Below are 14,193 nucleotides of genomic sequence, written 5' to 3'. Positions count from 1 at the left end.
CTCTCTCTCTCTCTCTCTCTCTCTCTCTCTCTCCCTCCCTCCCTCCCCCTCCCTCCCTCCCTCCCTCTCTCTCTCTCTCTCTCTCTCATGTGGAAACATTATATATGGTGTGTGTGTGTGTGTGTTTGTGTGAGGTGTGTGTGAGAAAGTGAGAGAGAGATAGAAAGGGAGGAAGAGAGAATGTAATGCAAAACATTCAAAATGCTTAGGTGTTACTGAATGCTCGGCCCTTAATAGGACTCTCAGGGACTCTCCTGAGGCCCAGAGAACATCACAGAAGAAACAGCAGAAAGACTATGAAAGCAGGAAGATGGAGAGGGGGTGATATGAAACACATTTCTGGAAATAATTCAATAGTAGCTGTGGTAACCTTCACAAGACTGGGCCTGTCAATATCCCATCCTGGGTTAGAAGAGGGCTCATCTTGGCAGGTAATAGCTAGCAGGACAAAGAGAGCCTCTTCCTTCAGTGGTTAGTTGTCTATGTTCACTCAAGTAAATAAGCCCATATTCATCCTCATACAAGAAACCCTAGATGAGAAACTGTCTGGGAGAAGGGAGTAAGAGTCAGAGAGCTAGGAAAGGAGAGGGTACATACATGAAACTATCAATAGTGTCAACAAAAGGAACGGTCATCAGGCGTTAGTATTTGTGCTGTGACGTACTTGGAAGACATCCCTGTAGACAGTACCAACAGCAGTTGGAGAAACAAGTCTGAAGTTCAGGGAAGAAAAAAGTAAAAAATACAGAAACTTGGCCAATTGTAAAGAGATGACATTAAACACTTTGAATATCAGACGTAGCTCACTGTTTGTGGGTATCAGAGCAAGATACAACAGCAACCAGTCAGCATGTCAACTGGTAATTTGCAAATTGCTAAGATAATTTATAAAGAACCAAGGGAGAAAAATGCTGTATTAGAAAATCACATGGAAAGCTAACTATTCTAACACTTAAAAGCAGAGTCTTATCACAAAGAGATAGTGTTTCCAGTATAAAATTCCAAGATCTCTAATAATATTACACTAAAACATGGTATGAAACACTGTGAGAAAGAAAATTTGTCAACTAAATGGTTAGCAATCAGTAAAAGTAAAAGACTGACACATATCTGGATCTTCTATAACAAAATAATTAAATGATTTATACAACAGGTATTTATTGTTCACAGTTCTGGAAGTTGGGAAGTCCAAAACCAAAGCACTAAGATTCAAATATGACAAAGGCCATTTCTCACTAATGGTGCCTTCTATTAATGTGTTCACACATGACAGACGCTGCCAAAGGCTCCCTAAAGAGTCTCTCTTTTAAAAAAAAAAATTTTTTTTTATTAGGTATGCAGCACGTATGCCTCCAGGCCACTCCTAAAGTCTCTTCTTTAAACAGCATTAATCCATGAGAAAAGAGCTTCCCAAAGGCTCAACTTGTTATATTCCAGATTAGAATCCAACACAGAATTCTGTTGTCACTTTCAGACTACAACAAAACTACGTGCCTAACATAGAAGACTGACATGCTTTTAGGTAAACAATACTGATTCCTCAACAGAAATAACAAAAACTTCAAGAGTTTAACACAGAAAACAACTCAAAAAAAGTGTCAGAATGACATATCTCCAACTTCTTACTTACCTTCTTTCAAGAAGTTCAAGAGTCCTTTATACAAAGAATTGAGAAAAAAAAACAATCCTCAGGCAGACATGATGGCGAATGCCTATAACCCTAGCACATGGGAGACTGAGTCTGAGACCAACCTAGATTACATGGGAGATTTTGAGCTACAGTCTGAAACTCTAAATAAAATCCTGCCTTCATTGGAAAGAGAGGGTGGGGGAAGAAATTCAGAAAAATAAAACCAATTCAAACGAAGTGCGCTCCTATAATGTATGTGTGTGAGTGTATATATCGAATATATTGTTATATAATTTATATACACATATGTGTGCACACACAGACATTGGGCTTCAGAGATGGCACAACTGGTTAAAGCACTTACTGTTCTTGCAGAAGACCCAGGTTCAGTTCACAGCACACGTATGTTGACTCACAACCATAACTAACTCCAGTCCAGGGATTCTAACACCCTTTTCAGCCTTTTCTGGACTCCACAGGTTTACACACATTCAGGCAAACAGACACAATGAATAAAAATAAATCTTTCTTCCTTAAAGATATATTTAGACATAGACTTGAATTATCTGTTTTGTTTGTAATATTTTCATTCATTAATAAATTTTTGCTGGATGTTTTATAGAGTATCCTAGGGAAACTGAGGTAATACTGTTTTTGTAACATTTTCTTAAAGTATTTAATGAACAGTAGGCCATCTAGACCAGACTGTACAACAAAAATATAATAAAAGCCACTTACACAATTTTTAATGTTCCAGGCAGCAGCTACATTTTGAAAACTTTAAAAAGTGACTAATTTTTATAACTGACGTTATTTAGGTCTCTTTGTTTATTTTGAGAGAAGGTCTCACTTTATACCCCACGTGACTTGGAACTTGTAGTGATCCTTCTGCCTTGTAAGTGCTAAGACTTCAAGCATGAACCAGCACACAGAGCTAGTATATTTTATCCAATATAAAGAAATATCATTTCAAACAAGAAAATGTTATTTTAATATGTACTCAGTTTTCTTAAAATTAATGATTTATGACTTTTTTCAAAACAAGTCTTCAAAATTTGGTATCGTTTATACTTACAGTATATCTAAGTCAGACTAGACATACTTCAAGTGCCCAACAACTCTGTGGGCTAGCAGCTAAAATACTAAACAGTACAAATCCTATGTAAATATTTAAACTAGGGTATCAAAGATTCATGGTAATTACATTTTAAAGACATACGTAGTATAAAGGGCTGTTTTCATTGTTGTGTCTCCTTGAGTGACTCACTGGAAAGTGCTAAGCAAAAGGAAACAAGGATGTCACACCGCAAGGGAACACCACAGACAGGGAGCTCACACCTTCCAACAGTAACATTTCCACACTGAATTAAAATAAATCATACACACTTGAAGCTTACCTCCTTAAGTTCATCTCTGCCAATGTCTTTGTATTTTTAGTAAGAAAAAGAAAAGCACATTAACGCAAGCCAAAAAAAATCTGTCCTATTTCAACTATGTCTATCAATTATTAACTTTCTTCAAACAAATCTCTAATATTGCACTAAACTATTTCTTCACCTTTTTCTGGGGCTGCCACATACACTTTTTTTTTCTAAGAAGAAGCTGAAATGAAACCATGTAAATGAAGATGATTCTCTGCTCTCACGTCGTACATCTGAGTTCTCTGCAGCCCGGCTTCCACTTTCTACCACTTAAATCAGACAGCTACAGACATAAGGGGCGGGGTCTCCACAGGAAAAATGCTGGTGACATACCTACTGTGGGGTCAAAGGGAGTAATTCTGCCAAGCACTTTTTATCTTGGACTTGTAAACTACACGACTTCCTTACCAGTGGTCAGAGAAACAAGAGGGTAGCAGGGTAAAGGAGAAGAAGAAAGCTAGTCTTCAGGTACGACCTTTTATTTGGATTTTTGTTGTTTTTAATAAAGTTAAATGTATCTTTCTGCTAGGCCTGACATGGGCTTTTGAAAACTCAAAGCCCACGGCAGTGACATACCTCCAACAAGACCACATCTCCTAATCTTTTCCACCAAAACAACTCTACCAATCAGAGACCAAGCATTGAAATACCTGAACCTACAGAACCATCCTCATTCACAGTACCACAGGAGACTCATACCTGATTTACAAACTATTACAAAGCTATAATAAAAAGGCAACACAGTACAACCTTATGACCATAAATAATAAATGTGAACAGAATGAAACTGACTGCAGATAAAGATTCAAACATCTATGAACAACTGATATCTAACTAAAGTATCCAAATAATTACAAAAAGAGCAAGTGATCAAGCAAAGAAAGGAACTGAGTATGGTACACACTTTCAATTCCAACACTAAGGAGACCGAAGAAGGCAGATCTCTGGGACTTGAAAGCCAGCCTGGTCCACATAGAGAGTTCCAAAATAGCTGAAGCTACACAGTAGAGAAACTGTCTCAAAAAAAATAGTTATTTTAACAGATGCCATAAAACCATCAAACATGCACACAACCGTACATCTCCAGTTTCAGGAGAGCCAAGGCCCTCTTTTGGCTCACTGAGAGCATCAGGCATATATGTGGTAGACATTGATACACATACACACATACACACATGCACACATACATATATACATACATACATACATGCAGGCAAAACACCCATACACATAAAATAAAAATCTTAAAAAGCTTCTCAAAACTCTGATCTTATATCACATACAAGCAAATTTAGTAAAATCACCTGAACCCAGGAGTATGAGGGACAGCTATCAATCTAGTTAGGTGACATCTCTTGTAACAACATCAACAAAGTAAAACTCTAAGAAAATACAGAAGATACTTTGTATGATCTTCTGTCACCAAACACACTGACCTGGAGGTCAGTCTTTAAGTTGGTACTTCATCAGAACTGTGGTGCTGTAGAATCGAGGTGCTGAGTTGGCAGGTCAGTCATGCATAACCTGTACAAACATGAGGTACTATCTGTGTCTGGATCCTCTGCCCCATGGAAAGCTGGGCATGGAGCCATTGCCTGTAACCCAGCAGAAGGTGAGAGGGAGAACACTGACAGGCAGGTCCCTAGAACTTGCTAGCCAGATAATCAATGAGCTTCAGGTTCAATAAGACACTGACCCAGAAAGTACAGTGGAAAGCAACAGAGAAGACATCCAGCATAAATCTCTGGCTTCCACCTCCACATGTGCACTTACATCCATGTTGAACACATACCCACATCCATGCGTGTGGACACATGCGTACACGTACACACACACACAGACTTCTATTTAGGAGAATGACAACCACTAATGGGAAAAGAAGATAGGAAAATCAACCTCCTGAGAAAGAATGTGCATCTTAAACAAAGAATTCTCACAACAGTGGCTGGAGAGATGACTCAGCAGTTAAAAGCACTGACTACTCTTCCAGAGAACCTAATTTTGATCACCAGGACCTACACAGTGGCTCTTCACTATCTTTAACTCAAATAGCAGGGGATCCAATGCCTTCTGGCCTCCATGGGCACCAGGCATTCATATAGGATACTCATGTATATACATGCAAGCAAAACACCTATACACACATGATAAAATAAAAATAAAGTTTAAAAAAGAATTTTCAGATATACTAAAGCAAACAATATAAATTTGTAAAATCAGACATAATCCAGGCATGGTAGTACCTGCCTTTACTCCTAGCCCTGGTGAGGCAGCTGCAGATGGATGTCTGAGTTCAGGGCCAGCCTGGTCTACATGAGTTTCAAGTCACCCAAGGCTACTTAGTGATACCCTGCCTCCAAAAAGCATCATTATTATTATTATTAATTTTATTTTATTATTTCAAACAAGTAACAAGAATACATTAACAGTAGAAAAACACAAATGAATCTGCATGCACTACTGGGGCTGGAGAGATGGCTCAGAAGTTAACAGCTCTTGCTGTTCTTACAGAAGGCCCAGGTTCCCAGCAACCAAACAACAACTTTAACTCTAGTTCTAGGGAATCCAACACCCTTTCCTGACTTCTGCAGCTACCAGGCACACACATGATGTTCAGACATATATGCCTGCAAATGTTTACCACACACTTAAAAATAAATAATTCTTTTTGTTGGTGGTGGTAGTTTTGTTTTTGTTTTTTTGAGACAGGGTTTCTCTGTGTAGTTCGGGCTGTCCTGAAACTCTCTCTGTAGACCAGGCTGGCCTCAAACTCAGAAATCTGCCTGCCTCTACCTCCCAAGTGCTGGGATTATAGGCGTGTGCCACCACTGCCCGGCTAAATAATTATTTTTTTAAAAAGAATGCATTATTTTGAGATATGGTGGCATGTGCCTGCAGCCCCAGAACTTCTCAGGAGATGGAAGTGTCCTCAACTACACATTGAGTTCCAGGTCAAATAAGAGATCTTAAAAAAAAAAAAAAAATAGTGAAAGTAAAATAAAATAAAACCATGTGGTATCAATACCTATTAAAATGGCTAAAATTCAAAACCACTTGCCTAACACACATGAAGCTCTTGGTTCAATCTCCCAACACCACATAAACTGTGTGGTGCATCACCTGTAGCACCAGCACTCACCAGATAAAGGCAGGAGAATAACAAGTTCAAGATCCCCCTTAGCCTGGGCTACATGAGACCCAGTCTCGGAAAAAAATGTTTGATCATAATTAAAGTGATGAAGGTAATCTCATCTGGTCCTAACTCCACTTTGGTCTGCTTAGACACTTCTCAGCCTTGTACCCCGTAACAGTGACATCAGTGTTGACAACACAGTTGGGATTTCCATGACCCTAGCCATGGTTCAGATGTATTAACCAAAATAATGTTTACATGAATTTGAACTAAAATAATTGAAGAAGATATGGAAGGAACAATTGTCAGCCAGGTGGTGGTGGCACACACCATTGATCCCAGTACTCAGGAGGCAGAAGCAGCTGTGAGTTCAAAGCCAGCCTGGTCCTTACTTTCTTTTGTAGATGATGGTCCAGACAGTTCTGGAACTCACTATATAGGCCAAGCTAGAACTCAAGCTCAGAGTCTGGCTCTGCCTTGTTGAGTGTTAAGATCACAGGAGTGCACCCACACCCACCTCTAAAGAGTTCAAAATTTAACTGAGTAAAGAAAATCTGGATTCCTAAAAGAGGAAATAATTACTGTCTCACTCTTATGGGAATGAGATACCTTGCCTTCCATAGGATTTCTCATTCTAAAATAAAATCAGGTACCTAGACTAGACTGAATTATTTTATATTTTAACCAAAGTAAACTACTTAGAAAGTTTAAAATAAAAAAGGAGAACTGAGAACACAGGTCAGTAAGGGAGTCTCTGCCTAACATGCAAGGGCTAGGGGGTCACTCCCCAGCTCTAAAAACTACATAAAAAAAGTTTTGCCCTAATAATTCAAAAAATTTTCGCAGAATTTAGAGTCTAAAGTACTAATAAAAAAAATGGAGAGCAATATTAGCTAAAGCATATCTTAGTCTTAAACTAACTTCCTAGGGTAATGCCTGAAGGGGTCTGTTAATTCTGATAAACAAAGGACCAGAAACCAGGAAACAAGGAAACAAGCATTCTTAGTAGAAATGAATACTTAAGCTGGACTGTGGTTTGGTTTGTATAATAACCAAGAGAAAAGTCCAGCAACTGTCCAACTCACCTGTTCTGTTCCTCCAGCTTAGCCAGCAGTTCTAAGTCGTCTGGACTCAACTTTGATGGGGAAGATGGTGACTGTGTTGGTGTTGACAGTGTGGTGGATGAGGATATGGTGTGTAGTGAGGCAGATGGACTTGCCACCTGACTGGCCATCTGACTGACTGTGTGCGATACAGTGTTCTTCACCCATGAGAGAGTAGAACTCAGCTTTTCTGTCACCTTGTCTGTCGCCACCTAAGAGTAAGAACAAAATGCATATGTTAGTTTTATTCCAGTCATTACCACAAACTTGGTGATCCTCGTAAGTTTAACACAAAAAAATCACTGAGATGATGAGGACTAAACCTGGTTCTGCTATGATTCTAACATCCAGACATTGAAACTGGTTTTTTAGATCTATTTGTTTTTATTTTATGTCTGCCTACATGTATGTATATATACCATTCGCATGCCAATTGTCCTCAGAAGTCAGAAGAGAGTGTCTGATGCTGAGACCAGAGTTATACATGGCTGTGAGATGCCATGCAAATGCTAGGAACCACACTCAGGTTCTCTAGAGGAACAGTAAGCACTTAATTCACAAGCCACCTCTCCAGGCTGGGAACTATTCATTTCTACTATATTTCTAACATCAACAAACCAGAGAGTGTTTTCCAAGCAATAAAGTGAAGCCTGGTCTGATGGCACACACTTAATTCTAGCACTCAGGAGGCAGAAGGAAGGCAGGTCTCTGTGACTTCAAGGCCAGCCTGGCCTACACTCCTGGTTCCAGAAGCATCAGGACTACTAAGTGAGACCTTGTCTCCAAAATATCAAAGGAGGATGTTCTCTTACAAAATTTATATTTCACTAACATATACCTTAAAAATCTATATAGTACTTGGCTTCCTGTTGGAGTGTAAAGATGTGATCTCTCAGCTTCCTGCTCTGGCCTTGTGCTCATGACGCCTTGTCATTGCAGACTCCCCATTGAGAACTACAACCCAAAAGGAACTTTCTTCTACTAAAAAAAAATAAAAGTATATATACACACACACTATTCGTGTATATATGGGAATATTCCATCAAGATATAAGTACATTTTTTCTTCTTTCTTTGTAAAGGATATTCTTTATTGAGATTTTGGTCAAAAAATATTTAAAAGCCAAGGAAGGAATATCAGGAGGAGTGTGCTTAACATGCAAGACTAACAAGATTGTGTGTGCGTGCGTGTGTGTGTGTGTGTGTGTGTGTGTGTGTATGTGTGCATGCTTGATATTCAAAGAAGTTGGTTAGTTCTATCCTTCTACCAAGTGGATTCCAGGCTTGGTAACAAGCACCTTTACCTGCTGAGCCATCTCACCAGTCCTAATAGATTTACATAGAATTGTACATTTAAAAAATTACCATAGCCAGGCAGTGGTGGCGCACACCTTTAATCCCAGCACTTGAGAGGCAGAGACAGGCGGATTTCTGAGTTAGAGGCCAGCCTGGTCTACAGAGTGAGTTCCAGGACAGCTAGGGCTACACAGAGAAATCCTGTCTCCAAAAACAAAAAAAAAAAAAAAAAAAAAAAAAAAACCATTAAAAGAGTCTGTATGGAGCAGGCTAGATGGTTCCACAGTTAAAATCACTTTTTTTTTTTTTGTTTCGAGACAGGGTTTCTCTGTGTAGCCCTGACTGACCTGGAACTCACTCTGTAGACCAGGCTGGCCTCGAACTCAGAAATCTGCCTGTCTCTGCCTCTCAAGTGCTGGGATTAAAGGCGTGTGCCACCACTGCCCAGCAAAATCACTTTCTCTTGCTGAGAACCAGAGCTTGATTCAGCACACAGGGTCACTGAACGATCTAGAGCCCTGGTTCTAAACCTGGAGTCGAATGACCCTTTCATAGGCTTCACCTAAGACCACCACAAACATAGATATTTACATTATGATTCATAACAGTAGCAAAATGAAGGGTGTGTGTGTGTGCGTGCGTGTATGTGTAGGTGTGTTTGGTAATGAAATAGCAACGAAAAAAATGTTATAACTGTGCATCACCACAACATAAAGAACTGTATTAGAGGGTTGTAGCATTAGGACGGTTAAGAACCACTCACTCATCTAGACTATCCAATAACCTCTGTGGTCTCCACGGGCACCTGCATGCATGTGGTACACAAACATACACAGGTACATACACACATAAAGTAAGTAAATTTTGCTGTTGTTTCATTTTTGTTTTTGAGACAGGGTCTCTCTACATTGCCTTGGCTACTCTGGAACTCGCTACATAGATGTACTCAAACTCACAGACATCCACCTGCCACTGCCGCTTGAGTGCTGGGATTGAAGGCATGAACTACCACACTTGAATAAGCAATGTTTCTTTTAAAAGACCTTGTGGATTAGCAAAATGGCTCAGTCAGTAAACATGCTCACGGATGCCTAGAACCTGAGCTTGATCTCTAGAAGTCATGTAAAAGATGGCAGGAGGGAACAAGCTCCACAAAGTTCTCCTCTGTCCTCCATATGTGCACCATGGCAAACACACCCATGTATACTTACAGTAATTAAAAAAACAAAAAACAAAACTTGTCACATATGTAACCATAAAGATTACAAGCCATGCAGTACTTGTATGACCTTAAGATTTCAAATCTTATGTGATAGAAGGAAAAAACTTAAGCACTATAAACTATCTTCTGAATTAACATGCCAGCCACCCTTAAGTTTATGTACAGTAATTGATGCACAGACATTAAAACACCAATGCATGGCCGGGCAGTGGTGGCGCACGCCTTTAATCCCAGCACTTGGGAGGCAGAGGCAGGTGGATTTCTGAGTTCGAGGCCAGCCTGGTATACAGAGTGAGTTCCAGGACAGCCAAGGCTATACAGAGAAACCCTGTCTCAAAAAACAAAAACAAAGAAACCAAAACAAAAAACACCAATGCATGCACAAAAATCTCCAATTGGGTTGTCCAAAGCTGTAAAAGGGGGGAGAGAGTCTCTCTCAACATCCTAGACTTCACCCTCGTGTGAAAATTCTACATGGGAAAAGAATAGTATGGAAGAATATTCTAAGACATAGTAAGCCATTCCACAAAGCAGTGGAGCGTCTAAGACAACAAAGACTCAAGTACTGATGGAGCAAGGATGTTACCCCAGGCTACCTCCTGCTTTTCAGATTCCCTCCCTGCTAAAATGTCTTTCCTTTTGAAATAGTATTACAGAAGAAGTCAGATGGCCCTGGTTACAGAGAAGAAAGCTCCTTAAGAAAACCAAGCAAGATGAAATATGGGGCCCAAGGAAAGAATCATGGGGCAGAGTAGGTCTAGAGCTGGAGAGATGGCTCAGTGGTTAAGAGCACTGGCTGCTCTTCCAGAGGTCCTGAGTTCAACTCCCAGCAGACACACAGTGTCTCATGACCATCTGTAATGAGATCCAATGTCCTCTTCTGATATATGTTAAGAGGTCAGCAATGTGCTCATATTCATAAAATAAATAAATCAAAAACAAAACAAAAACCTAGGTCTATACATTAGAGGACTTCCAGCAGTTTCTCAATGTGTTACTTTCAATGTGATCCACCAGGTTGCTGGTGAGATGAGTCAGAATGAACCCATCCAGGGAGGCCAATGGAGTTATTAACACTATCAGTGAGGCTGCCTTTGAGGGACAGTTCGGACAAGCTGCATGCCGTGCATCCAAAGAGGACAGTAGGCATGACACTGCCCATTGTTCAAAATCTGGCTCCCATAGGCAGGATCTAATGACAGCTGCTCCAGGTGTGCCACCAGGTAAAAGTGCTTACCATGCAACCTGGTAACCTGAATCCATCCCTAAGACTCCAGCCTCAGCTACATGAAACTGGCTCAAAAATAAATGAAATTCTAAAATAGCTTTTAGTTTTGACCTTTTCACATCTTTGCATTCAATTACATGTGTGTTATCTTCTGCAGGCTTCAGGCTGGCGCTACACTAGCAGCTCTGACTGACGGCTTTGCACCTCACCTCTGACCCACATCTTCAGCACCTCACATCAGCCTCTTAACCCACTATCACTGCTTTTCTTTTTCAAAACATTTGTACATTCTTTTAAAATTTCTTTATCCCCTTAATATTATTAGGATAATGTTTAATGTCCAGAAATTTTTATATTTCCCAACTATTTTTCTAACTTTACAACAAAAGTTATACAATGATAGGGTTACTGGTTTCTAACTTAACTCTACTCTGGTCTCTGGGCACAAGTGAAAGAGCGTCTCATATTCCGGAATGTGGTCTGTCACGTAAGCTTAGAGAAATGTGCTTTTTGCTGTAGTCTTCACTCATCAACCACCCCTGCCAGTGTGCTCAGCAGCAGCACATGGAGGGTGACAGTCTCCGGTTCTGACCCATGTCACTGTGAAGAAATGAATGACTGTACCTTGTTATATAAGGACTGTCTTTATTCCTGGAAACTTCCTCTCAAGTCTGTTTTATCTGAAATTAATATAGGTACTTCAAATTTCTTTTGATTTATCAGCAAAGCCCAAAAGACAAGTAAAAAAGTAAGTAAGGCCCAGGCATGGAGGTCCATTCCTGGAATCCCAGCACTCTGAAAGTTGAGGCAGGAAGATTCCAAATTCCAGGCCAGCCTAGGGCTATATGAGACCTCATGCCTCAAAAAAAATGAAACAAAAAATTTACAAGCATATACACAGAGGAAGGCAGGTATGAAAACATCTGGTAGTTTCTGGATCTATTTTGGTGTGGGGGGGAGGGCATTTTCCATTCTTAGAAATACAAGTTTGTATACAAAAGGGTGTGTTCCCTTCTGAAAAGAAGAGTTTTTCCAATAATTATTTTACTGAAATGTAAAGTCATATCAAGGCAATAAAGTTTTAAATATTTTTAATTATTTTGCTTACATAGGTGCTTTGCCTGCATGTATGTCTGTACACCATTAGCATGCCTGATTCCCAAAGGAGGCCAGAGAGAGCATCTATTTCCTGGAATTGGAGTTACAGACTGTTATTCGCTATCTGTGGGTACTGGAACCAAACCTGGAAGAACAACCAGTGCTCTAAAGGACTAAGCTATCTCTCTATACAAACAAGTTGTTAATTAAGTAACCAAAAACAAGCAGAAGATAAAAGCATACTTTCACAACCTGTCTAATCAAGAGTCCCTTCTACATCTTTTCCTGAAAGGCTTATTCTGGGAAAGGCTGTTATTTCTTTTCTTTTTTTTTTTTTTTTCTTGGTTTTTCAAGACAGGGTTTCTCTGTGTAGCCCTGGCTGTCCTGGAACTCACTCTGTAGACCAGGCTGGCCTCGAACTCAGAAATCCACCTGTCTCTGCTTCCCAAGTGCTGGGATTAAAGGCGTGTGCCACCACCGCCCGGCCAAGGCTGTTATTTCTAAACAGCACTTGCCTGAGAACTATTACCCATCTCACTTTTCTCTCCATACTTCTGGCTATATTCAATATTTTGAATTCAAGTATAGTAAAAATACAAATGAGTGCTTTTTCTTTGCTACCTGGTATTGTCCTCTAATTTAAATCCCATATGTCTCATACTGTCCTTGCACTGTTACATTAGCTATTATTCCTTAAAAAATAAAAATATTCAGAAAACATCAATATTGTCATCTAAACAAGGTCTACTTAGATGAGATGGCTCAACAAGCCAAAGCACTTGCTGTGTAATTCTGACTACCTGAGCTTGACCACAAAAAGCCAGATGCGCTGGCTTGAATCTGTAATCCCAACATTCCTAAAGCAAGACTTGTGAACAGGAGAGCTCCAGGCTGGCCACCCTAGAGCACACAGAATGGCAGAAACAAGACAGATCCTGCTTCAGCAACGTGGGAGCAGAGAAATAACTCCTGCACAACATATTCAGAGTTCCACACATGTGCCATTTATTCTCACACCAGCACTCACATATACACACACCTTTAAAGTATAAATAATGTAATTAGAAAGTATATTTAATAAGGCTGGGTGGATACAGTTCAATGATTTAGTGCTTGTCTAATGTGTCTGAGGTTCCAGGTTCAACCCCCAACATTTAAAGGGGGGAGGGATGCATAGTAAGCTACTGACAAACTATTTGTCCTTTCCATAAACCCTCTTAGTACAAAAACAAATTACCTGAATAGAAGGCACTCAGTATCTTCTTTAGATAATTTAAGATTATGATTATTAAATAGCACATTGTAATGAATGAACTTCTAACATCCTGTATGACTATCACAGTTAATTTTTAAAGTACTGTATTCATTCACCAAAAAAACTGTTAACATATAAACTTGGGTCATGACTGATACCCAGCCAACCTCTCCTGCTGTATGAAGAAGGATGAAGTATGAAAGCAAGTGTGGTGGCACCTGCAACCCCAGCACTTGGGAGGCTAAAATATGAAGATTCCAAGTTCAAAGCCTGAGCTACATACATAGCAAAATGCCTTTGAAAACAAAGACAAAATAAAAAAAAAATAAGTCCACAAAATAAGCATGTGTCCTTACCACATCCAATGGAGGGGGAGCTACAATGACAACTACCCACTTGTAGCCTACTTGAGTTTTCTACAGGCAGCCTGTATTGGTTTCCTAGGACTGCCATAACAAAGTACCACAAACTAGATAGCTTAAAACATAGGGTATCTTTTGTCTTGCAGTTGTAGAGGGATAGATGTAATGGGGCTAGGGTGAAGCTCAGGAGTACAGTGTGTGCCCAGCATATGGGAAGCTTCACTCCATCCCCATCACTGAGAGTGAGAGGGTACAGAAATGTAATGATTTAAATTAGCCCACACAGAGACTAAGGAAAAGCCAAGTGAAGATACATACTCTGGCTAACGCCCAGCTGAAGTTCCAGCATTAACTCCAACCATGCACATGAACACATTCCAACCATGCACATGAGCACATTCCAACCATGCACATGAGCACATTTCAACCATGCACATGAACACATT

The 14,193-nt window shown here is 39.9% G+C and overlaps 1 protein-coding gene across 6 annotated transcripts in view; it reads right to left on the bottom strand.

Moving 5' to 3' along the window:
* Evi5 (ecotropic viral integration site 5) overlaps positions 1–14,193 on the bottom strand; it is a 150,910-nt gene that overhangs the window by 109,581 nt on the left and 27,136 nt on the right. For 5 of the 6 annotated variants that reach the window (XR_003713233.1, XM_028782374.1, XM_028782377.1 and 2 more), the window contains exon 2: positions 7,270–7,499. Coding sequence is in view for 5 of the 6 variants with exons in the window: in XM_028782374.1 (XP_028638207.1) it covers positions 7,270–7,499 (230 nt within the window). In the remaining variant the exon portion in view is untranslated. Of the gene's footprint in view, positions 1–3,027; positions 3,061–7,269; positions 7,500–14,193 lie in introns of those variants that run through there. The other variant, XM_028782376.1, reaches the window with a different exon arrangement.

Source organism: Grammomys surdaster, unplaced genomic scaffold (assembly GCF_004785775.1).
Source record: "Grammomys surdaster isolate TR1022 unplaced genomic scaffold, NIH_TR_1.0 751, whole genome shotgun sequence".
NCBI classification, from domain to species: Eukaryota; Metazoa; Chordata; class Mammalia; order Rodentia; family Muridae; genus Grammomys; species Grammomys surdaster.
The sequence above is the reverse complement of the archived record's forward strand: the minus strand, read 5'-3'. Positions and strand labels throughout refer to the sequence as shown.